Below are 25,594 nucleotides of genomic sequence, written 5' to 3' on the forward strand. Positions count from 1 at the left end.
CTCCCATATACATTGAACAGAAATCTGATTTCACATTCAATAGAAATCTGATTTCACGTTCAATAAATTTCACAATTATAAACAGATTTCACATTTCTCAACAGATTTCACAAATTTTTAAACAGATTTCACAAATGAAAACCCTAATTTCTCAAATTTCACAATTATAAACCCTAACCCTAATTTATGATTTCTGATTTCACAACATTATACCCACATTCATGAATCCTATTCTACCAACATTATACCCACATTCACAACCACAAAAAACGCAATAAAGTAGATCAAGAGAGAGAGATAGAAGGCATACCAATGAGAGAGAGCAGAAAGAGAGCAGAGCAACAGTTCTCAAGCAGAGGGAGCTCATGCACAGCGAGAGAGAGAGAGAGAGAGAGCAGTAAGAGCGAGAGAGAGAGAGAGCAGGGAGCGAACTGTGTTATCTAACAAGCGTGATTGCAAATGACGGGGCTGGGGAGGTTTTATATGAGTTTTAAAAGCGTGGTTACAAACCACGCTTTCACTTAAAAAAATTGTATAAAAAGCGTGGTTCACAACCACGATTTCAGCAGAAAAAAAATTTGGCCAAAAAGCGTGGTTCACAACCACGATTTCAGCAGAAAAAAATTTTAGCCAAAAAGCATGGTTCACAACCACGTTTTCAGAAAAAGAAATTTTTTGGTTAAAAGCGTGGTTCACAACCACGCTTTCAGAAGAAAAAAAAATATAAGTTAAAAGCGTGGTTCATAACAACGCTTTCAGAAGAAAAAAAAAATTAATTAAAAGCGTGGTTTGTAACCACGATTTCTTAATTAAAAACGTGGTTTGTAACCACGCTTTTAAGATTTCCCAATTTTCACGCGGGACAGGCATCTAGAAGGTGAAAGCGTGGTTGTGAACCACGTTTTAGCCTATTTTGGGAAATCTTTCAAAACTAGGCTTAGTTTGGGAATTGAATTGTAAATTTGGCTTATTTTGGGAAATGGCCCAAGCATTTTGTACGTTAAACAGTATTTTGTTTTATGCATTTTTCTCCCTCTGCTTTCTATATGCTTGCTCAATCACCATATGAAAATTTCCAAGATGATGAAGATAGACCAAATCAGAGACGCAAGAAGAGAGCGGTGTCAAACCAAGATCGTCCTCCTTCCATCACTGACGTCGAACCAAAAAATGCTTACCAGATGCCACTATCAGGTTCTGACTCCGAGTAATAGATGGTGTTCAAAGGAATCAAGGTTTGACATTAAGCAAATTAAGCACATGGGGTTCTCAAAGTAAAGATCAAAGTTTTATCTCCACTGTGATTATACTGATTTGCTCACAGGTGTGACAAGTAACTAGCCAGGCTGCCCAACATATATACATTGATCATTTAGAATTTATACCATGAATTTTGGGAACCTGTTTGAATTGATAGTTTGTCTGTTTTAGTCTCAATGTGTGACTGAATCATAACTTTGCGATAATTTTCAATCTTGCAATTGTGTTACCTTCAGGAGTTGCTTTACCTTTCTTATTTGGAAAAAGGAAGCACATATGTGATTGTATCACTAAGTCGTAAAATTTTAGTGAAAAATTCTCATGAAGATTGAGGAGATATGTAATATTTTAGAAGGTTAATTCCCATAAAAGAAAATTTTCAACAAGTTCAGGTTAATATATTGTTCAAACTTAACAGAGTCCTGAGGTTAATTTCATATTCCTCCCTAAGATTGGGCAAGATGATATCTAGCCCTCAAAGGTTTCTAAGTAGGAGGGGTTGGACATGGGTGTCTCCATTGAGTCTTGTTAAAATATTAAGTTTGTGTTTGCATCATGGAATTGAAAAGGGAAAGAGAGAGGTGGGTGAAAATATGGGAAATGTAGCTATATTTTATGTACACTTCACCGAATTTTTCATTTTGTTTTTTCTAAATGCCTATTCAAGTCCACGATTCAAACATAGTTTAAAAAAATAAATATTCTTCTTTCATGATGTGAAACAAGGACCTCCTAATCAAGATGTTCACACGTAACAAATTGTTTTTACATTTGAAATTTTGATTTACTAAGTTTGATTGAGTGCTGATATATCTGTCAGAAGTGTCATATGCCATATGCATTGCATGTGCACTGATTGGTAATTCAAAAAAAATTAAAAATTTGTTTAGTTCTTTTATGATACTCTATATAGACACATGTATGTACATAACAACGTGGATGTCAGATTTTTATGTAGTCTTTATGGCTATATGATATCTATCTATCTATTTTAATATATAAAAGGAAGGCTGTTGGTGGTGTTGACATTTTTGTCTCATATTTTGAGGTTTTTCAAAATACTATTATATTTGTAGTTTTTGTAAAAATTATACAAAAAGGAGGACAAGTCTCAAACTCATGACCATGGATTTAATAATAAATGTTCTTACGGCTTGAGCAACGCATGTGTATTCTTTTTTATTATTATTCTTATAATATTATTTTTTTCAAATTATACACGCATCGCGGGTGCGGACTGTTAATATATATATATATATATATTAGTCCATCACTTGTATTTATTGCTCGTAAAAAACAAATTAATGAGCATAGGAGGAAATAAAACAAAAAAGAAAAAAACACCATATATAACAAAAGTTTGTGAGCGTGATGCCTCTTTTTATTGCAATCTTTTTAGCAACAAATGCTAATTTTGCATTTTATACCTCTAGTTTAAAATTTTCTATTTGACGTCAATAGGTAGTGAAATTTCTTTCTAATCTACAAACAATGAAATATGGTTTTTCATTTTGTAGCATGTAGTTTTGGATTTTTAGCTTTTAATTTGAAATTTCTCTATCCATAGATAATAAAAATTTCGTTGTTCGAAAATAAATAACGTCTTCAATATTGCATATTCAATACGAACTCTTACTGAATGGCTTTCGATGAGAGTACTCCAAAATTACTTTAAAAAAATAAAAATTTAAATTAAAAGTTAGTATTTAAATGTTTAAATAATAAAATTAGCTATTCACTAATTGGGTTGTGTTTGTTGCACATGTTGTCCTCCTCACAATAAAACTTATGGGCTTGTTTGTTTTCTTATAAGAAATCTTATTATAAGGGATCGATTATAAAAAAAAAAATCTCAACTTTTATTACTCTGGTCTTCTATTAATTTTTTATTTTTATTTTTATTTTTTTATTTTTTTTATGGATATGAACCAATAGAGGGGTGTGATTTGGTCAGTTTGGTTTGATTTGATATTAAATTTAGAACATATTTAAATGAATCATGCACTTGAACCAAATCAATCCAATCCAAAAAAATGAATCAATCAATAATAAAAAATTAAAATAAACAAGTCTTTAATATTTAAATTTAACACAAACATAAAATAAATATTTTTTAATACAAGCCAACCGTTGTGAATAGTATAGTGAAGTCTGACTCAAGTTTAAATACAATCAAAATAAATCAAATCCAATAACACAACTAACAAAATAAAATTAAGTACCGCAAATTCCAACTCTACCTTCCAGTATTTTCTTCTTCCATTCCCATTCTTCTTCTTATACTTCTCCCCATCGACTGAAAATAAAAACAAATAGTGAGAAATGATTAGTTGCAATCAAGTCCATTAGAATAGACCAATTAGACAAAAACATGCCGATATAAATTGAATCTTATAATATAAACAAACTACCGTATGCCCGTGCTTGAAGGCACAATGTAAATAATATTAGGATTAGAATATAATTGTAATCCCAACACTATTTAAATTTATTTTTTAATTTGATAAAATCACAAATTCATTATAAAATTTTGGAGTTCTCACAAAACTCCTCACGAAAACTCGCTTTTGCTTATATAATATATAGCTAGATAGATAGATATGCCTAACATACATACAATTTTCACGGGTATACATACAATACTGCTTTTGCTTATATAATTATATGGAAATTGTATGTATGCCTATAATGTCCTAGTGTATTACGGGCATACATGTATCGTATGAAAATATGTGTAAAATATATTGAACAAAAAGGAGAAAATTTAAAAAAAAAAAAACAAATAGAGAGAAAAATAAAAAAAATAAAAATAAAAGAAAGAGGAAGGCGGGATCATGGAAGGAGGGGTGTGAGAAAAGGAAAAAGTAAGAGAGAGAAAAGCAGGAAAGTAGAAAATGCATATGTAGAACATTTTTTTAAAAATATATCTCAACCATTGTTTTATAATTTGAACAGATCTGAGTCATTCAAATGTCCTAATAGGACAAAAATATGTTGAAGATTCAAAAAACGTCCTGATTTATTAAAATATGTTGAAGATTCATATGAGATCTAAATTTACGAAGTCTATCAGACATTCAATATATTTAAAAATAATAATTAATTGTTCAAATTCATTTAATTTGTGGACTAAAAAAATCATTAATATAATCTCCACTTCACACAGTAAAATCTGGCTCCTAATTCTGGGATCGCAGACTTTTCCATATAATATGAATAAAAATAAGTAAACAAAGAGGAGAAAATAAAAAAAATAAACAAATAGAGAGAAAAATAAAAATGGAGAAAATAAAAAAAGAAAAAGAAAAAAGAGAGGAAGATGAGATCATGGGATCATAGAAGGATGGGAGAGAAAATAAAAAAGTAAGAGAGAGAAACGGAAAAATAAAAAATGTACATGTAAGATATTTTTTAGAAAACATATCTCAACCGTCGTTTTATAATTTGAATAGATCTGAGCCGTCCAAATGTCCTAGTATGATAAATTCAAAAACCATTTGGCTTTATTATATAGATATATATATTTGGTGATTAGGTTTGTTCGAGTTAGATAAAACCTAAACCAAAAATTAATCCAATCTTATTGAATTATAAAATTGAAGACTCAAAACTAAACCAATGTATTCAAAAAAAAAAACCAAACCAACCCAATAATTTCCGTTTGGTTTAGTTTTTTTAATTCTATGATAATTTGTCCACCCCTAAACCAATATGAAGGCAAAAAAGCAATTTTATGATGAGAATTAATGAGGGGGATGTGAAAGAAATGATAAGAGACCCAATAGTTGTTTTGTCTCTTGTGAAAGAAAGGATTATCCAGAATTAAGAAATTTACTGAATGTGGAGGGAAGACACATGTCGCACTTTGTCAAAATCTTCTCCTTCTTCACCATTGACCCTTCGAAGCTTGTTATTGAAATTCTTGCTCATATTAGAAGTTGTAAATTGTTGGAGGGTAGCAATGAATCTCAGTCCCTCTGGAACCATTTCTAGTCCTCGGCAAGAAGCAATTTGTAAAGCAGAGAGATTGGGCATGGCTCCTTTTTCCACCTCCCACTCCTTTAAGTGCTCCAAATTAAAGAGATGTAGGGTTTTGAGTTGGGGGAAACCATTAGCGGAGCAAACCATTTTGTCCCCCACAAAGGCATCCTCACCTAAATCGAGAAATTGTAGGTTAGGTAGCCTCTCCAATGTTGGCATAGGGTCTTCTTCAAGTTCACATGTCATCAACGTTAACTCGATGAGGTTGGGAGAGAAACCCTGGAAGCACTCTTGTAACTCGGGAATAATTTCATAAATATGCAATCTGTAAAGATGGTGACACCCTAAGAGTTGTTTGAGAAGAGTCACGTCTTCTATTTCGTAAACATAAACGGATGTTTGTTGGAGGTGGTCGGCACTGATGCTTAGGTAGTTGATGAAAGCCGCTAAGTCTTGATTGTCCATTGCTGAGAAATTTGCATCTTCTAGTTGCCGAAGATTGATCAATTTACACAGATCATTGATGTCACAATTCTCCGTGTGAAACCCTCCTAATGTTTCGAGGTTGCTCAACCCATCAAATTTGAATTTAAGATCGTGACTCATATCGCCAGTCGTCTGAATATACAAATGCCTCAATTGTTCCATTCCATGTATGACTACTACTTCACCTGAGTTGAACTTGCAATTTCTTAAATCCAAGGTTTGCAAGTGTTTCAACTTGCAGATAGACGAATGCCATTTCGGTATCAAACAATCTCTAAACCTCAAGTACCTCAAGCTAATTAGGTTGCCTATTGATTTGACTGAATTTTCATCAAGCTCAAATCCTTCAAGATCCAAATTCCTAAGCAATTTGAAGTACTTGAAATGGGAGTTCAACGCTATTGAAGGCCCCTCGTAGACACTCCATGAATTGCAGAACAATATGGATCTTAGATGTTTAGTTGTCTCCAATTCAGGGAGGACAACGCTTTCGACATCCCTATTCAAATGAATTGCAAGTTTGCGTATTTTAGGAGCAGTAGTTGTTGATGTTGTGGTGGAAAAGCAATTAGCTAGATCAGTTTCATGTTGGAGATGAATGATCCTAAGAAAATCATTCATTTTTGCCTTTGATAAACACAGCTCCAACATAAGGTCATGAATGCGGCAATGATTGATCCTTTGAGTATACTTGTTTACTTGTACTTGAACCATGCACCTCTGTGCAAGCGCACCCAAGTAACGTTTTGCCACATCCATTATTGTTTCATCTCCTACTCTATCATCATCTACAATTATACCGTCAGCTATCCACAAGTGATATAGTCTTTCAGCATCTACCTTATAATCCTCTGGAAAGTGACCAAAATATAGAAAACATGGCTTCAATTGATAAGGCAAGTCATGGTAGCTTAAAGCTAACACATTTGATACTCCATTGTCATGTTGTATTGGGTCGTCGTTCCATTTATGTGAACGAACATTTTGGTATACCATCTCCCATTCCCTTAATGTATGCTTTCTTGCCAAAAGTCCACCAAGCACAACGATTGCTAACGGTAAACCAGCACACAACTTTACCATTTTCCTCCCTAATGCCTCCATGTTTGTGTCAAGCACTCTGGAGTCTACAAAAACAACAAAATGCAAAATTTAAAAACAACAAAAAAAATAGATTATTGCCTAGAGTCTTTAAAACAAAAAAAAAAAAAAACTCTAATGGATGCTTGCGTGAATAAGCAATAAAAAAGGGAAATTTGCCGACTTTTTCGAGACCCAAATCAAGTTTTTAATATGGGCCTTTTATAAATATATAGATAGATAATTCTAAAGCGAGCTTGTAATATGGATTGATTTTTAAACCTTTTTTTATTTTATTTTTTTGCAAAATCAAATCGGTTGGCAATTTAAATTTTATTTTAAAAATTTTGAACTTTTGTATTCTCAAGTATAAAACTCAAATTATTAGTTGTGAAATTATTAATCAAACTTGCATAATTCAATTTAACAATCAAATCCATCGCATCATTTTTGTGACAAAATTGACCAAAGGTAAGATTTAATCAATTTCAGTTTTAATAAGTGGATTTCCCCAAAAACAACTGTAACAGGGATAGTCTATAACATTTTATGCACAAACTATATATTTAGATATTAATCATCCATTAGTTTTACATAATTTACTACATCAACAAGCTTTTTTGTTTCTATTTAAGGGATAGATTTTTAGAACCCTTTTTTTTTCAACCAATTTTTGAATTCCAAAACAGCCATTTCCTCAACTTTGCCTCAAAGTCGGCACTGTTTACATTGATACTTGCATCTTTTCAATCAAAAGTTCTATATCAACAAAGAAGAAGAAAAATGATATCTCAAATTCATGCATGCATTTGGTGCAGAGAGAGTGATGTTAAGGGGCAAGAAGTGAACTGTGGCCCCTTTGGAAATTTGCTATTTTAATTGATTTTTAACTTTATATCAAAAGGCATATAAAAAAGTAGAAAGAGTGATGTATTTACTCCGTAACCTTCTTTCAGATTCCATTCTCCGAGCTAGTATTACAAAGTTGTCATACATGGCATAAGTCATTCAAATTTTAATGAATAATTAGTGGCTAGTCTTAGAGCATTATGTGTTATTGTCTATATGGTGTTTCAAATTAATTGCATAGCAAAACATTTTAGGGTAAATTACAAACACACCCCTTGAGGTTTGTTTAAAATACAAATTGCCTCTTGTGGTTATGAAAATTACATTTTGTCCCCTGAGATTTTTGATTTCATAACAAATAACCCCTTTTATTAATAAAACATCAAATTAATTAATAGTTTTTAATGACGTTAAAATTTTATTTCAACTAATAATTTAGGTAATTTTGTTATTATACAAGACAGTGGTTAAGAATTTTATTTTTTCAGTTAATTCTGATACATAAAATTTTTTGACAAGGGGATACTTATAATTTTTCAAATCACAAGGGACAATTCGTATTTTTAAGTAAACCTCAGGGGGTGCGTTTATAATTTACCCAAAATTTTATGAATGAAACATGTTAAGTCATCTTTGTGGGATAGTTAGGAGACAAATGATGACTATTTATTGTGTTGTGGTTTCTCATTGACCGATACTAGATCATGTAGATAATATAGTACTCTGAAAGTATCTAATATTTGTGTAAAATTATGGAGATGCAAGTGAAAAGTTATGGAGATACAAGCATGTTTGTGTAAAATTTTATTTTCTGTCTCACCGTAAAGTAATCACTAAGTTTTCAATTTTATGTAGTTTTCGTAAATGAATATTCTAAATACATTTGGTCCGACCCTGTAGCCAATAGAGCTAAAGTATTTTCCATATCTTTCCCAAATTTCAACCCATGGGTCGTTAATCTTTTTAGATGATAATAGATCGCACAGATGATATGAAAACTAACATTGAAATAATTTAATTTGTATCAAAATATATAGCAATGTGGACTGATTAATATTACCTCCACCATCTATTTTTAGTAATGATTTTTTTTGAAGTAGATCCCAACTTTCCTCGTCATTTAAATACTGGGGTTCATGGACGATAGGACGTGCATCTATCTGTGAAGGTAATATTTTATCACGAGTCGTTAGCAATATTTTGCTACCCGTGTTTTCTGGGAAGGCCGGCTCCAATTTCTCCCAAGCCTTTATTGACCAAATGTCATCCAGGACAACTAAGCATTTTTTACTCTGCTGGACTTCATAAAGTTGCTGAAACAACTCTTCAATTCTCATCCTGCCAACATCTTCCTTCCTCTCTGGAACAAGTTTGCTGAAGATTCTTTCCAGAATATCTCTTGTTTGGAATTGTTGAGATATGCATACCCATGCCAAATGATCAAAATAATCCTGGACATCTTGGTGATGATATACTTTTTTAGCTAGAGTGGTCTTCCCCAAACCACCCATGCCGCAAATAGAGACAACTCCCCTACGCCTAGGAGTATTGTCATCAACTTGCACCAAATGTTTCACAACCTTGTTCAAGTCTTCCTCAAACCCAACAAAATCCTTTTCAACAACATGCAGATACGTTTGCCTCAATTCTTGTTGCTCCTCAACCGCCAAACTTCTTAGGCCTTCACCTATAGCAATATTAGTTTAGTCTTTCTAACGGTCGATATTCAATAATAATGTTGTACAAATAGAATTTTTATACAAAAAAACTCACATAAAATGAATTTTTTTTTTCTTTTGTGATCATTTTAAAGAGGAAAAAAACACTCATTTCATGGTCCAAAAATAACAGTGTCGCATAATTTGTATGAATTTTGTATATAAAAATTCTATTTTATGATTCATTTTTCACCATATAACAAAACATCCTTTACAAAATATATATTAAAAAAACTGGTGGTTAAAATTGTGAAATATTATTTTTATATGTTTCTATAAATTTACAGGATTTTTTTGCTTCTGATTTCTAGTAATATTTTTTTTTGAATATAAAGGCAACACAATTTTTTATAATAATAATATAGGTCCTCTAAAATATATGGTGACAAAAAAACTCCCACTATACGGCTTCATGTATCGTCTATTACTTTTTTTAACTCATTTAAAAATTTCAAAATTATATAACTTTTTATCTAAATTTTTTTATTTATAAAATTTGTATTTTTTGATTCGTTTCATCCAGATCTGTAAAACAATATCCATGATGAATACCAAATTTTAAAATAAAATAAAATAAAAAGTTGTTGAAATTTTATTGACTTGAGACAGGTCAATAAATTTTTAGTTAGTGAGTGAAATTTCGATGACCAATCTAAGTCAATGAAATTTCTAAGAGTATAAATTTTATATAAAAAAAAAAATAGATATATAAATCAAAAGTTATTAAATTTAAAATTTTGCAAACACTCCAACAACATAAAAGGTCATAAGAGAGTGCAACGACATTATGAGAAAAATTAGGATTTTTAAGTTCACGATGACATTTTGGACTATATATGTTAAAGTTGTCATTATTATTTTAAGATTTCAAATTTTAAGAATTTTAACTAGTAGATAAATTGTTGTTATTCTTAAATTCTTACACAAATTTGTAGGGAGGTGTCTTTTTAATTTTTCCTAAATTTAACTGAAAAATTAAAATATAAAATATTATTCATTCCTAAAATTGATTATGTCACACGAAAGAGTAATGGAATATATTAACATAATTTAAGTTTCAAACTTTAATTAGTAACAATTTTGAATCTCAAAAGAGAGAAAAATATACTTTAAATAAAAACATAACAATAATTGAAAATTATTAACAAATAAATAAATAAATAAAACTTAAATTTAAAATCAACACTTGAACTGGCTCACCTATACTTTTCAAGCCGTAAGTATCTAAACTAGCGATGAGACCAGTGATCTTATTTTTAATGGCACCGATCTCACTTCCGACCCTATGAACGTCTATCCATTCATTGAAGATGCAAGCGAATCTTTTCAGGGTATTTCGGAAACCCTTTTTGTTCCTTTTTGATGAAACTTGGATGACATAAGTTTCGAGGATGTCTTCGGTTTCATAAGCAAGTTTTCTGATTTCCGCAACCCAGTTGTTGACCCTTTTATCTACAAGATCAGTTTGTATTGCATAATCTACGTCTTGTAAGAAGCATTGCATTCGATTCAACTCGACTCGGATTTGTTCAACTTGGTCGCTTACTCCGTATAAGAATTTTGCTTCTTCAGTTAACAGAACTCCAAGTCTTTTGACAATGAAGGACACAACAGGCACTTCCATTATCAAACTGTGCTACTTCAATTGAATTCAAACCCACTCCCTCCCAACCCAACAAAATCTGGGTTCAAATTCAAAGAGTAGATGGTAACCTAGGATGAAGGTTGGAGAAGAGAAGGGGTTGGGATGTGGGGTGAGTGTAGAGACTGGAGAGAGAGAGAGAGAGAGAGAGAGAGAGATTGATTAATTGAGACACAGTTCTTAGAAATAGTAGGGGTTGCACAACTTTGTGGTGGAGCTGATTTATGGACAGTACATTATCTATTCCGGTTTTCATTTTTTTAAATTTTATCTTATTTATCTTTAAAAAATAAAGGGTAAAATATAAATGTACTTCTTCAGTTTATTTAAAATATAATTTGTCTTTACAATTTTAAAAATTACAAATATTATTTTTTTTTGAATTTTTTATTTAAGAGAATGAATAAAAAAAATAAAATTTCTAATTACACTCATATATAATAATAAAATTATTTAAATCGTCAATTGAAATATATTTATAATATTATTAAAAATTATTAATTGATTTGATAATTTATCACTCATAAAAATGATTATTTATTGTGTGATTAGAAACTTGAAAGAGTGAGATATAATTTTCAAAATCATATGAGATAATTTATATTTTAAACCAATGTCAAGAGTGTATGTGTAATTTATTCAAAAAATAAAATAGATGATTAAATTTTAAATATATATTAATCATTTATTTTTTTCATAAATAAATTATATAGTATAAAAAAATTACAATTATTAAATTAATTTAATTTTTTTATTTATACATAATACTCTAGAATGATTTGGATCTGGATAATAGAGTTTAGTGTCAATTTTTTTAAATAAAAAGTATATAATATATATAATTTTTTATTACGTACCACATACGAAAACACAGGACGATGTGATTTACAAATTAACATGTGAGATGGGACCCAACCTAACGCGGGACAATGGGACTGGGCTCACGCGTTGAGAACACGATCCGATGGGTGTCATTCAAACATGTGATGATGTTTGTATGCATTAATACAGACGTGGCAACAATTTACGAAAAATAAAAGGAAAAGTTTTCAATGTAAAAAATAATTTGGTATTAATTTTCTGAATTTAATTTTTTGAAAAATTTTAATTTTTTAATTTTTTAATTTTTAATTTTTAGTGAATGTTTTAAAAATTTTAAGAATTTTTTTTTATTTTTAGAACTTAATAAACACATAAAAATATAAAAATATATATATACTGAATTTTTTTTCAATATTTTAGTGAATTTTTTAAAGATTTGTTTTCACAAATATCATACTTTTTAAATATATTTATGTTAGGTATGTTTAAAAATTACTAAAAATATTTTAAAAATTCAATGAAAATAAAAAAAAAGTATGAAAAATAAAAAAGTAAAATTTTTTGAAAAATAAATTCTCGGAATGGAAACCAAACAGGGTGAATAGTATAAATAAGTAAAAATATGTATAAATATTAATAATTAAAATTATAAAATTTATTTTATAAATTTATAATAGCATTGTGAAATTACCGAGTAATTTCCCAAACAAAAAAGGCGTCAAAGGACAATGAAGACTGACTTTAGTGGTGACTTTATTCCGTTACTTTAATTTTAGGGGAAATTATAAATGGATTTTAATAGTTAGATTTAATTTTATTAAATTTTATTAAAAATAAGTTATAATAAATTTGTTGTTAAAAATATTTTTTTATGAATTTTTTTTACACATGTCTCTAAAAATTGATAATTAGTAACTTTTTCTGTCACAATTTTAATAAATTATCGCTAAATTTACTATTAGTGACGTTTTTCTGTAACAAAATTTTAAAACTATTAGTGAAAGTTGAAAATTAGCAACTTTTTTGAGATGATTTTTTTAATATGTCGTTAAAATTTATAATTAATATTATTTTTGTAAAAAAATTTCAAACTGTCTTCGAAAATTAATAATTAATAACGCTTTTTAATAACATTTGATAAAAAAATACTATTAATTTATAATAATTAAAATTATAAAATATATTTTATGAATTTATAATAACTTTATGAAATTACCGAGTAATTTTCCCCAAAACAAAAAAGGCAGCAAAAGACAATGAAGACAAACTTTAGCTCTATCACTCTAATTTTATTAGGTCATGTGATTATTATAAATAACCTATACTATTGTATAAGAATCAAATTTTTTAAATTAATTCATATGATTTATGATTTAGGTGTCGTTTAGAAAGTGGGTTGACTTTTTTAACTTTTTGATTTTTTTAGCTATTTTAGTCTAGGTTAAAAAGCTTAGTCGGGGAAAGACTTTTTGACTTTGTTGATTTTTTTAGCTTTTTTTTGTAAGAAAAGAATGTATTGATTATGGATTTGATGTGGTGTTTTATTTGTTATGAATAAAATAGTCAAAAAAAAAAGCCCAGAAACTAACTTGTCAAACGTTGTCTTAATAGATGTAGATGTGATATCCATCCCTACTAAAGAGTTATAATATAAGACAAATACTAATCAGTATTTTTTTATGTATTATTTAATATTGAGAATTATGTATAAAATATTTTAAAAATATATGAAAATGTTCAAAATTATATTAATTTCAATAAAAATATATTGAATTTAATAAAAAAATTTCTTGTATTCTTTAAAATTTTTGTCTTTTACTTGCATCCTAGAGATATTTTGTTAATAAGACTCATAATATAAATCTTCAATGGTATTTTGGGATTTTGGCTAAAGTTAATTTTTAACTTTTAATCTATTTTGAATCACAGATTATTTCTTTATTTTTTTATATATTTTTTCAGAAAAAGTTAAAAAAATAAAAAAATTAATTTTTAATCAATTTCTCAAAACAAGCTTAAAGAAGAAAAAACACAACCTAATTTAAATACAAAAGTTATACTGTCCTGCCAAAAAAAATTTCTTTCTTAATTAAGGCTGAATTTGAGAAGAGTTAAAAATTAATTTTTGATCTATTTCAAATTATATCATTTCTCATATATTTTATATATTTTTTTTAAAAAAAAATTAATTTTTTTTTTTTTGTTACAGAGAAATCCTCCCACCCTCCCACAGATCCAAGACAGCGCCCCATGAGGAGATCACCAGGGTGTCCTGTTCTCCGTTCCGAGTAAGCATTAAACCCACACCAAGTAGCTGATTAGGCATCCTTGAGGTCCAACCTTCTAACCAACAGTGCTTCGCCCAGAAAATTGGCCCAATAAAAAAATTAAACTTGTGACCTTGAAGCTTAAATCCCAACACCTTACCACAATGTCACAATTCCTTAGGTTTAAAAAAAAAAAAATAATAATAATTTTTAACCAACCTCTCCCGTGTTATTAACGTAAACATCCAAAAGATATGTTGAACGCGTTGGGTTAGGTTGGTTGGGGTCCGGTCCATATGTTCAACGCGATAACGCGTGAACCACTCACTTTTTTCAACACTCTACTTTATCTTTTTCTTTTTAATTCTCTTGGGTCACCTTCTTTTCACATGCACTCACCTTCATTTCACATGCACTCCACTCACTTTTCGTTTTTGACGGAAATAGCATATTTTTTAATTCCCAATCGTTTAAATTTAACACTCTAAACAAAGTTCTATATACTTGGTATTAAAATAAATAAATAAATAAATACATAAAGAAAGAAAAATTATATCATGGGTGAGGGACAATTTATTAGAGCTCACCTAAAACTCTATATTTATCTTTTTTCTTATTTTTAAAGAAGTCCACTCACTGTATGACATTATTACAGTGAATATTTAATTAAAAATGTTAAGGGTGTATTTGGTAACGTTTACGTTTTCAGTTTATATTTACAAAAATTTTACAAAATGATTTTTATTTATTTTTTTGTTCATTTTTAGAAAAACATAAATTACAAACGCATTTGGTAATTGACAAAATGTTTAAAAAAAATTTAAAATATAAAAAAGAGTGAGAAATAACAAGTGGTGACAAGTGACGGCGGAAGACGGTGGTGGAAAGTGGTGACGGTAGGTAGTGGGTAGCTGGTGGTGATGGGTAGTGGCGGGTGGGTGACGGTGGCGGGTGGTGGGTAGTAGCGAGTAGGTGGCGGGTGGCGGTGGTGGCAGATGGCGGTGGTAGCAGGTGGGTGGCAAATGATGGGTGGTGGTGGTGGGTGGTGGCGGGTAGGTGGCAGGTGGTGGTGGTGGTAGTGGGTGGATAGATGGGTGAGTGACGATGGCGGGTGGTGGTGGCGGGTGGGTGGGTGAGTGAGTGACTATGGCAGGTGGTGGTAGTGGTGGCGGGTGGGTGGGTGACGGTAGCGGGTGGTGGTGGTGGTGGTGGTGGTGGTGGTGACAGGTGAGTGGCGGATGGCGGGTGGTAGCGGCAGATGGGTAGAGGGTGGTGACGGTGGGTGGGTGGGTGACGGTGGCGGGTGGTGGGTGGTAGTGAGTGGGTGGTGGTGGCAGATGGGTGGCGGCATGGCCGGTGGTGGCAGATGGGTGGCGGCATGGCCGGTGGTGGTGCTGGTGGTCGGTGGATGGGTGACGGTGGTGGTGGGTGGATGGGTGACGGTGGCGGGTGGTAGGTGGTAGCGAGTGGGTGGTAGTGGTGGTAGGTGGTGGTAGCAGGTGGGTGACGGGTGGATGGTGGTAGGTAGTGGGTGGTGGTGACGGGTGGGTGGCAGGTGGTGGGTGGTAAGTGGAGGTGGTAAGTAGGTGGCGAGTGGTGGTGGCGGGCGGTGGATAGTAGTGGCGGGTGGTAGGTGGTGGTGGTGGTGGTGGTGGCAGCGGCAAGGGATGGGTGGTAGTGGCGGTGGTGGCAAGGGATAGGTGGTGGTGGCGAGTGGGTGGCAGATGGGTGGTGGTTGGTAGTGGGTGGTGGTGGCGGGTGGTGGTGGCAGGTGGGTGGTGAGTGGTGGTGGCGGGTGGTGGTGGCAGGCGGGTGGTGAGTGGTGGTGGCAGGTGGTGGTGGGGGGTGGGTGGTGGCAGCGGCGGCTGCGGCGGCGGCGGCGGCGGAAGACGGTGGTGGAAAATGGTGACGGGTGGTTGCTAGTGTTAGGTGGTAAAAAAAAAAAAAAACTCAAAACTCAAAACGGAAACACATTTTTTGTGTTTTCATTTTTTGGCCTAAGTTATAAACTGAGACCGCTGATTTATAAATCAAAAATTTTACCAAACAAGTTTTTATTAGACTTTTTAAAATTTTTGTAAATATAAACAGAAAACTGAAAACGTAAGTATTACCAAACGGCACCTAAAGATTTCAAAAATTTTATTAAAAGTTTTACCAAATATCTAACATTAGTCTAATTTAATTGCTTCTTCAATATGTGTTTTTTTGGATGAATATCTTCTTCATTATATGTTGAGAAAGATAAGCGGTCTATTTTGAAAAGAAGATTAAAAATTAATTTTTTAATTTTTTTTAAAAAAATATATAAAAAAATAAAAAGTGATATCATTTAAAAAATTAAAAAAAATCAAAAAATTAACTTTTAATTATATTGCCAAAATAAACCTTAAGATTATCTTTCGCAACACATATTAAAGGAGCAATTAAATTAGTCACTATAATAATGTCATAAAATTAGTGGACTTATTTGGAATATATTATTTTAGTACTTTTAAAATTTTTTAGTTAAAATATGAGATAAAAAATTAATATATTTAGAATAACTTTTTAATTTTTTACCAAAAATATGTAAAAAAAATAGAAAAATAATTAATTTTTTGATATAAATTATATTTTTTTTAATCATTTTTAAATTTTTAATCCAAAATATTAAATTACCAAATCAGACGTTAAAAAGAAAAAGAGAAAGTATAGCGTCGAAAAAAGTGAGTGGTTCACGCGTTATTGCATTGAACATATGGATCTGACTCGACCACACCAAGTAGTTGATTAGGCATTCTTGAGGTCCAACCTTGAGATCCAACCTCCTAACCAACAGTACTTCGTCCAAAAAATTAGCCTAATGAAAAAATTGAACTTGTGACCTTAAGGCTTAAATTCCAAAACCTTACCACAATCCCTTAAGTTTAAAAAAAAAATAATAATAATTTTTAACCAACTTCTCCCGTGTTATTAACGTAAACATCCAAAAGATATGTTGAACGCGTTGGGTTAGGTTGGTTGGGGTCCGGTCCATATGTTCAACGCGATAACGCGTGAACCACTCACTTTTTTCAACACTCTACTTTGTCTTTTTCTTTTTAATTCTCTTGGGTCACCTTCTTTTCACATGCACTCACCTTCATTTCACATGCACTCCACTCACTTTTTGTTTTTCACGGAAATAGTATATTTTTTAATTCCCTATCGTTTAAATTTAACACTCTAAACAAAGTTCTATATACTTGCTATTAAAATAAATAAATAAATAAATACATAAAGAAAGAAAAATTATATCATGGGTGAGGGGCAATTTATTAGAGCTCACCTAAAACTCTATATTTATCTTTTTTTCTTATTTTTAAAGAAGTCCACTCACTGTATGACATTATTACAGTGAATAATTTAATTAAAAATGTTGTGTGTTTGGTAACGTTTACGTTTTCAGTTTATATTTACAAAAATTTTACAAAATAATTTTTGTTTATTTTTAAAAAAATATAAACTACAAACGCGTTTGGTAATTGACAAAATATTTAAAAAAATTTAAAAATATAAAAAAAAGTGAGAAATGACAAGTGGTGGCAGAAGACGGTGGTGGAAAGTGGTGACGGTGGGTGGTGGGTAGCTGGTGGTGATGGGTAGTGGCGGGTGGGTGACGGTGGCGGGTGGTGGGTGGTAGCGAGTGTGTGGTGGTGGTGGTGGTGGTGGTGGCGGGTGGCAGGTGGCGGTGGTAGCAGGTGGGTGGCGAATGGCGGGTGGCGATGGGTGGTGGCGGGTAGGTGGCAGGTGGTGGTGGTGGTGGCGGGTGGGTGGGTGGGTGAGTGACGATGGCGGGTGGTGGTGGTAGTGGTGGCAGGCGGATGGCGGGTGGTGGTGGCGAATGGGTAGAGGGTGGTGACGGTGGGTGGGTGGGTGACGGTGGCGGGTGGTAGTGAGTCGGTGGTGGTGGCAGATGGGTGGTGGATGGCGGGTGGTGGTGGTGCTGGTGGTGGGTGGGTGGGTGATGGTGGCGGGTGGTAGGTGGTAGGGAGTGGGTGGTGGTGGTGGTAGTAGTGATGGGTGGTGGTGGCAAGTGGGTAGCGGGTGGGTGGTGGTGACGGGTGGGTGGCAGGTGGTGGATGGTGGTGGCAGGTGGGTGGTGAGTGGAGGTGGTAAGTAGGTAACGGTTGGTGGTGGCGGGCAGTGGATGGTAGTGGCGGGTGGTGGGTGGGCGGATGGATAGCAGGTGGGTGGTAAGTGGTGGTGGCAGGTGGTGGTGGGGAGTGGGTGGTGGTGGTGGTGGCGGCAAGGGATGGGTAGTGGTGGCGAGTGAGTGGCAGGTGGGTGGTAAGTGGTGGTGGCAGGTGGTGGTGGGGAGTGGGTGGTGGTGGTGGTGGCGGCGACGGAAGACGGTGGTGGAAAATGGTGGCGGGTGGTTGCTGGTGTTGGGTGGTAAAAAAATAAAAAACTCAAAACTCAAAACGGAAACACATTTTTTGTGTTTTCATTTTTTGGCCTAATTTATAAACTGAGACCACTGATTTATAAATCAAAAATTTTACCAAACAATTTTTTATTTGACTTTTTAAAATTTTTGTAAATGTAAATAGAAAACTGAAAACGTAATTATTACCAAACGGCACCTAAAGATTTCAAAAATTTTATTAAAAGTTTTACCAAATATCTAACATTAGTCTAATTTAATTGCTTCTTCAATATGTGTTTTTTTGGATGAATATCTTCTTCATTATGTGTTGAGAAAGATAAGCGGTCGATTTTGAAAAGAAGATTAAAAATTAATTTTTAAATTTTTTTAAAAAAAATATATAAAAAAATAAAAAAGTGATATCATTTAAAAAATTAAAAAAATTAACTTTTAATTATATTGCCAAAATAAACCTTAAGATTATCTTTCGCAACACATATTAAAGGAGCAATTAAATTAGTCACTATAATAATGTCATAAAATTAGTGGACTTATTTGGAATATATTATTTTAGTACTTTTAAAATTTTTTAGTTAAAATATGAGATAAAAAATTAATATATTTAGAATAATTTTTTAATTTTTTACCAAAAATATGTAAAAAATAGAAAAAAAAAATTAATTTTTTGATATAAATTATATGTTTTTTAATCATTTTTTTATTTTTAATCCAAAATATTAAATTACCAAATCAGACGTTAAAAAAAAAAAGAGAAAGTATAGCCTCGAAAAAAGTGAGTGGTTCACACGTTATTGCATTGAACATATGGATCCGACTCGACCCCACCCAACCTGAAGCAACGCGTTCAACATACGGTGCACCAGATTTGCGTTAGTTTTCCTTCCCATTACCATGCAAGTACAGTGTTGGAAAATTATCGCCGGTTTCGTCTCTCATATTTAAACGGCTATGCCTTATACCCCCAGTGGGGGTCGTACTCCCAGTGAGGTGGCGCGCCCCCACTGCCTGTCAATCGGAAAAAAAAAAATAATAATAATAATAATAATTTTTTTTTGCCCAATCATGGGCCTCCACCTCACTGAGGGTCGACCCCCAGTGAGGGTATAAATCATTTTTCCATATTTAAATTTTAAAAAAAATTATATATACATCTTTTGAGATTTATTTAAAATATAAAATACTCTTTATAATTTAAAAAAATACATTTCGTTTCTTAAATCTTTTATTTCATAACAACTAATCTCTTTTTATTAATAAACTATCAAGTTAATTAACAATTTTTATTGATGATCGAAATTTATTTCAATTAATAATTCAGTTAATTTTATTATTGTATAAGAGAACAATTAGAAATTTTATTTTTTCAGTTAACTCTATTAAATAAAAAATTCTAATAAGGGAGTATTTTTAATATTTCAAATCATAAGAGGTACTTTATATTAAGCAAATATCAATAATGTATTTATGATTTACACTTAAATTTAAATTTAAAAATATTTAAATTTAAAGAGTTCTCGGGATTATCACGACACCCGTTGAACTAATCGAAGATGATGACCTTAGGGAGCTCCCTTTTTTATAATTAACATAGATGAACTTGTGAGTAAGTTTTAGAATTAAACTTCCTTTTGGTGCTTGAATAGATAAATTTGTGTATTTTGCTGAGGGGTTTAATTACCTTCACGCCATTATTCATATACCTAAAAGGCATGGATACAGACATGTGACAGGACACTGACGCATCGACATGTAAATTTTTTAAAAAATGTAAAACATGACACAGTAGGAACACCTGCAAAATATATAATTTATTTATTTATGATATGCTATATATATGAATAAATAATTATTATGTCCTATATATAAATATTTAAGTCTAATATATTCATTTTTTAAGTATAAAGGAGGAGAATATGTATAAATTTATTTAATTTTTGTTTTATCATTGAATTCCAAGTTATTTTATTCAAACTTGTAATATATTTTATATGTCTAAGTATTAGAAAAAGTCTAGTGAATATCGTGTCATGTTGGTATTAGACACATTACTTTTTTAAAAGTGTCCATTCTTCTTAGATTGATACTCATTAAACTTTGTAGCTTTTTGTAAGGATGTATACACTCTAGACCTTAGAGTTGCATCTCTTTCATAGAAGATGTTGTCTGCTCACACTTTTTATGTTTCTCTCATTGCAGAGAGCAAAAAAATCTTGCACTAATTCCTGAAGATGCAGATTCTATTTGGTTAGTAGGATGTAGAACCAGTTTATCCAAAGGGACAGTAATGAAACATAGCATTGGCAGCATCATGAATGTAATCCAAAATCGCCTGGGAGATCCAAGGATTGGAAGTCTTGCTCCTGGGAGCATTGATGTCTTTTGATAGTGAAAATCTTAAAATCCTCTGAGATTGTAATTTTCAATTAAAATTCAATTTTAATGATGAATAATAATTTCTAATCAAACAATCATAAATGTAATCCAATTAAACGAAAATTGAATTATATCTACTAACAAGTAATGACAAATCAACACAACGATATAACGTGGAAAAAAATCACAATTGTAGCACCTCTAATTGTAATTAAAAAAACTACAGGTTAAAAGTCACAAATCAATTCACTAAAAAAATAAAGAAAATATACACAAACTCTCAATTAACAAACGAATTTACGCCCAAATTATAAACCGAACTCAATTTGAGTAAAACATTTTATAACAAGTTTCAAGGGGTCAAGAGGGAAAAAGGAGAAGACTTTTACAAAGTGCAACATATGCCTTCCATCAACATTTGGTAGATTTCTAATTTCTAACTAATCCTTTCCAAGGTAATTTTAGTTTTCAAAATGAGTTATTTTCCCCTCTTGTATTTGAGAGCTTTTAAATAAATATATTAAATTTCTCTATACACCAATACATACAAATATTTCTTCACAATGTATAATATTTACAATGCATATAGAAGGCGTAAAAATAAGTAAATAAATAAATGGTATATGTAGAATCTATCCTTGTATTTTAACAGAATATCCCTCATTTTGAATTTTTTTTTTTTTTTTTAAAATACATGGGAAGTCTTAAATAGCTTTGAAAAATAATTATATTATAAATTTGTCTTGATACTCCAACAAGGCTAAACACCAAAAATATATAAAAATAATAATAGTGAATTCCTCCTCCCCCTTCCCCTCTCTCTCTCTCTCTCTCTCTCTCTCTCTCTGTGTATACATGTATGTACATTATTCCATATTTTACATTTGTTTTATAACCTCAATGTTTTTTAATAGAAAATCAATGTCAAAAATTAACTTTTTTACTATGAACATAAATGTTCAACTTTCATTTTTTTTTTTTCCCTCTCATCTTATTTAGAGCATCTTATTGGTTAAGAGAGCAGTGATCATCACAAGGAGGTTTATCATCACAAATGAAACTATAACCTCGTTTGGAAAATTGACTATTTCTATTTTAATTTTTAATTATTTTAGCCTCCGTTTGGGAAGTGGGTTGGCTTTTTGGCTTTTTGGCTTTTTGGCTATTTTAGCCTGGGCTATTTTAGCCTGGTTTGGGAAGGACTTTTTGACTTTTTGGCTTTTTTGGCTTTTTTTGTGAGAGAGGATTGTAATGATTAGGGGTTGGATTTGATATTTTGTTTTTTGTGACTAAAATAGCCTATTTTGTTTTTTGTGGCTATTTTAGCCCCAAACCCACCCAAACCTTCTTGCCAAACATAGGCTTAGTAAGTTGAAATCTTTTCGTTTGGAAAATTGACTATTTCTATTTTAATTTTTAATTATTTTAGTAAGTTGAAATTTTTATATTTGAGAAGAGAGTTAAATTTTTTTTAATTGAATGTACTATTTGTAAAAGAAAAAATAAAATGATTATAAATTTAATGTGACATTTTATCTTATTAACTATTTTAATTTATTTTGACTTTTTATAAATTTTAGCTTGAAAAAAAGTTAAAAATCCACTTGCTAAACAGGGCTATATGGGGTCTCCTTTATTTTGAATCTAATCTAGGGGTTAAGAGTAATTTGCTCAAGAAAAAATAAATCAAACAGGAGTTTTATCCTCGTCTTGGACAACCAAATAATGGCCTCGTTTGGGAAATGACTATTTTAGTAAGTTATTTTAATTTTTGACTATTTTAAATAGGCTAAAATTTTTGTATTTGGAAAGATGATTGAATTTTTTTGTGGTTGGATGTGATGTTTGTGAGAGAAAAAATGAAATGATTATGGGTTTGATGTGATATTTTGTCTTATTAGCTATTTTAGCCTATTTTGTCTTTTTGTGATTTTTAGCCTAAATTTAGCTATTTTTTTTCTTCCCCAACACCCCCAATGTGATAATGACTGGCACATGTCAGAGACCATTTTGCCTATGATGACCCCAAAATCCTGCATATGACAAGTGTAACTCTGGATATAGAGGGGTCTTTTTGGAAAGTTAAAAAAAAAAAAAACCAACTTTTAACTTTTTATTCATTTTTTGTCATATCACCTCTCGAATAATGACTTGGACCCCCTTTTTTTCCCCACCCCTTGACCCCCTCTTCACTTGATTGGCTACTTTTTCTTTCTTTCTTTTTTTTTTATTCTTTCTCCTCCAATCACCACCCGCCATGTGTCTGTGGAGGGGGTGGTGGGGGTGGTGATTGTAGGAGATCTCAATCATCACCCATCACCTCTCACATTTTTTATTTACAAAAAGATAATAGATTAAAAAAAGTCAAAAAATTAATTTTCTACTAACTTTTCAAAACACCACATAGTATCTTCACCTAAACTACGATGCTAATTGTGTAAGGTAATCTAAATAAGTATACTTTTTAATTTTTTACAAAAAAAATATACAAAAAAATAAAGAGATGATGTGATCTAAATAAATATATTTATCTAAATAAGTGCACTTATTTAATTTATGCCAAATAATGCATCGATCGATCGAGAGAGAGAGAGAGTTCTGTATATTATGGAATGTTCATGAGGTGTTATGTTCCCATACTCATCATTTTTGTATAAACTAGTTGGACCCCACGCGTTTTGTACATTCTGGAATGTGCATGAGGTGTTATATTTCCCTACTTATCATTTTTGTATAAACTAATTGGACCCCCATGCTAAGCGCGTGGGGGTTGCATTATCGTTGATAAAAATAATATCACAAGACAAATAGAGAATTTCTTTTTTAGAAAATCTTCAACACAAAATACACTATTTTTTCCCCCCTATTCTATCAATCATAAACACATCTGATATGAAATTATAAACCAACAAACAACTTAAATCCCCATTGTCTTAAAATATAACTCCATGGGTTGGCCGATTAGAAGGATTTTCCTTCTCTCTAGCACCAATGATAAAGCTAAAACTGAAAACAAATCCATCTTCAAGTTTTTCCCACGATGTTAATTGAAAAATAACATTAATAACTTGCGTGGGTACAAATGATTTGATAAAAATGTGGATATCTTGACAAGTAGTTTGGGGGTGAGTATCTCAAAGAAAAAATAATAGGTGCATTGTTGTCCATAAAACTAATAATGTATTCTCAATCACAAAAAAATAATAATAATAAAATTACGTGTTTATATCAATTTATTACTTAGGAGTAATACCGTAATAGTGGCTTAATGACTTCTGAAGAACGTAAATCCAGAGTATAAAGAACAATCATTTGTTAAACAAAGAATACACAAGATATACCACACATGCTTTTGCAATATGGGTCGTGCATAAATTAATTCATCAAAATGTGTTGAGGCATCTCTAGATATGAGACTAATTTTCTTTAGGGAAGTAGATTATCATGAAACATAGCATTGTTAAATTGTGCGAGTTCACCATTTACACTTCTGAAATTTCTCATACTGGATTTTATTGTCATAAAAAAGTGAGGTATGTCAAAATGTGAAATACCGAAGAGAATTTTTTCACTCACCCTTGGACATAAACCACCAAGGCACTGTCATTGGATGCACCAGCAAGTGAAGTGACGTAATAATTCTGGTCCTCAACACAGGCCTTGTATACTAAATACACATTTCTATTGGCTTACTATTACCAGACCTCATACTCAAAGGCCATGAAACATGGAGGAGAGTTTTTTTTCACCTACAATATAGTAACAGGCATGCCCTTGGCCAGTGGTCAGCCACCAACCATCTCATTACATCATGCAGACAAAAAGCATCAAACATATTCTCACATTAATCATGCTTTTTAATAATGAAATAGAAATGCTTGCTAATCAAGCCATGAAACTTTGATATGTTAAATTATTACTATTCATACTTTTGAATCTCCATTTCAACAACAATGGAGTTGAGATGATAGGTCATTACAAGTCCAAAGGTATTGCTTATGTATCCTTACCTTAGGTTTGGGCAAGAGAGGGGGAAGTGGATCTAGGAAGGAGAGGAAATCTTAGTTTCAAATTTAAAAGGGTCTCTAATACGTAGTAAAATTTAAAAATGAAAAGAGGACCATATGCTTCAATGAGAAGTCTCTCTTCATGTGGGGACTATTTCCCATCGATTTTGCTTAAAAACACACTAAAGTCTCACAACAATGTGTTCTCTCATTTATCAAATAGGCAAATACATTTTATAATTTTTTGTAATTATGTAATTTATATACGAATAATAAAATTGTCTGTTACACATCTCCAATTCTTAACTCAAACTTCTCTCAAATTCAAATTTGCATGAAAATCAATCGTTTACTCCTTCAGCTAAACTTATATCAAATTGTGTTTCATTCAATTTTTTACTGAAACCAAAGGAGACCGAAATGTTTACTCTCGAAGTTACTACATCAAACTTTGACTGAAATTTATGCTTAAATCTCAATTTGAACATTGAAGTGGTTAACATCAATCAGAGGTTTTTTGCTTCATTGGTTTTTAGTTTGTAGTGTCAGTCTTATATATATATATATATATAAAGTTTTGACTAATGTGGTTCCATGAACCAACCTTTCCAATCCAATAAACTTGAAAATGATGGCAGGGATAGGGTTTGATATGTGAAAATGATGGTTGCATTGGGTTTAAGGAGAAATAGGCTTTT

General features: G+C 31.7%; 1 protein-coding gene and 1 long non-coding RNA gene across 2 annotated transcripts; one reads left to right on the plus strand and one right to left on the minus strand.

Annotated features, from left to right (window-relative positions):
- Positions 1-793: 793 nt before the first annotated feature.
- Positions 794-1,670, plus strand: LOC145813870 (uncharacterized). Its single transcript, XR_014357265.1, has 2 exons — positions 794-1,235; positions 1,325-1,670. It is a non-coding gene; the product is annotated as an uncharacterized LOC145813870 (long non-coding RNA).
- A 1,646-nt stretch (positions 1,671-3,316) lies between these two features.
- Positions 3,317-11,268, minus strand: LOC145813871 (putative disease resistance protein At1g50180). The gene is made up of 4 exons (XM_082910108.1): positions 10,575-11,268; positions 8,717-9,343; positions 5,096-6,854; positions 3,317-3,556 (listed from the first exon to the last, which is right to left on the minus strand). The coding sequence occupies exons 1-4, from the start codon at positions 10,996-10,998 to the stop codon at positions 3,538-3,540; spliced, it is 2,829 nt and encodes a 942-aa protein (XP_082766234.1). The 5' UTR covers positions 10,999-11,268; the 3' UTR covers positions 3,317-3,537.
- Between the last annotated feature and the right edge of the window lie 14,326 nt (positions 11,269-25,594).

The sequence above is a fragment of the Camellia sinensis genome, chromosome 15, assembly GCF_055761805.1.
Source record: "Camellia sinensis isolate YWXY chromosome 15, ASM5576180v1, whole genome shotgun sequence".
NCBI lineage: Eukaryota > Viridiplantae > Streptophyta > Magnoliopsida > Ericales > Theaceae > Camellia > Camellia sinensis.

Bases quoted from the DNA above. Each gene is read 5' to 3' on its own strand.
- LOC145813871 (XM_082910108.1), bottom strand. From the start codon at position 10,998: ATGGAAGTGCCTGTTGTGTCCTTCATTGTCAAAAGACTTGGAGTTCTG. The intron at 9,344-10,574 runs GTGAGCCAGTTC...ATATTGCTATAG, and splicing joins TTACGGCTTGAAAAGTATAG to GTGAAGGCCTAAGAAGTTTG. The intron at 6,855-8,716 runs GTAATATTAATC...TTGTTTTTGTAG, and splicing joins ACTAAAAATAGATGGTGGAG to ACTCCAGAGTGCTTGACACA.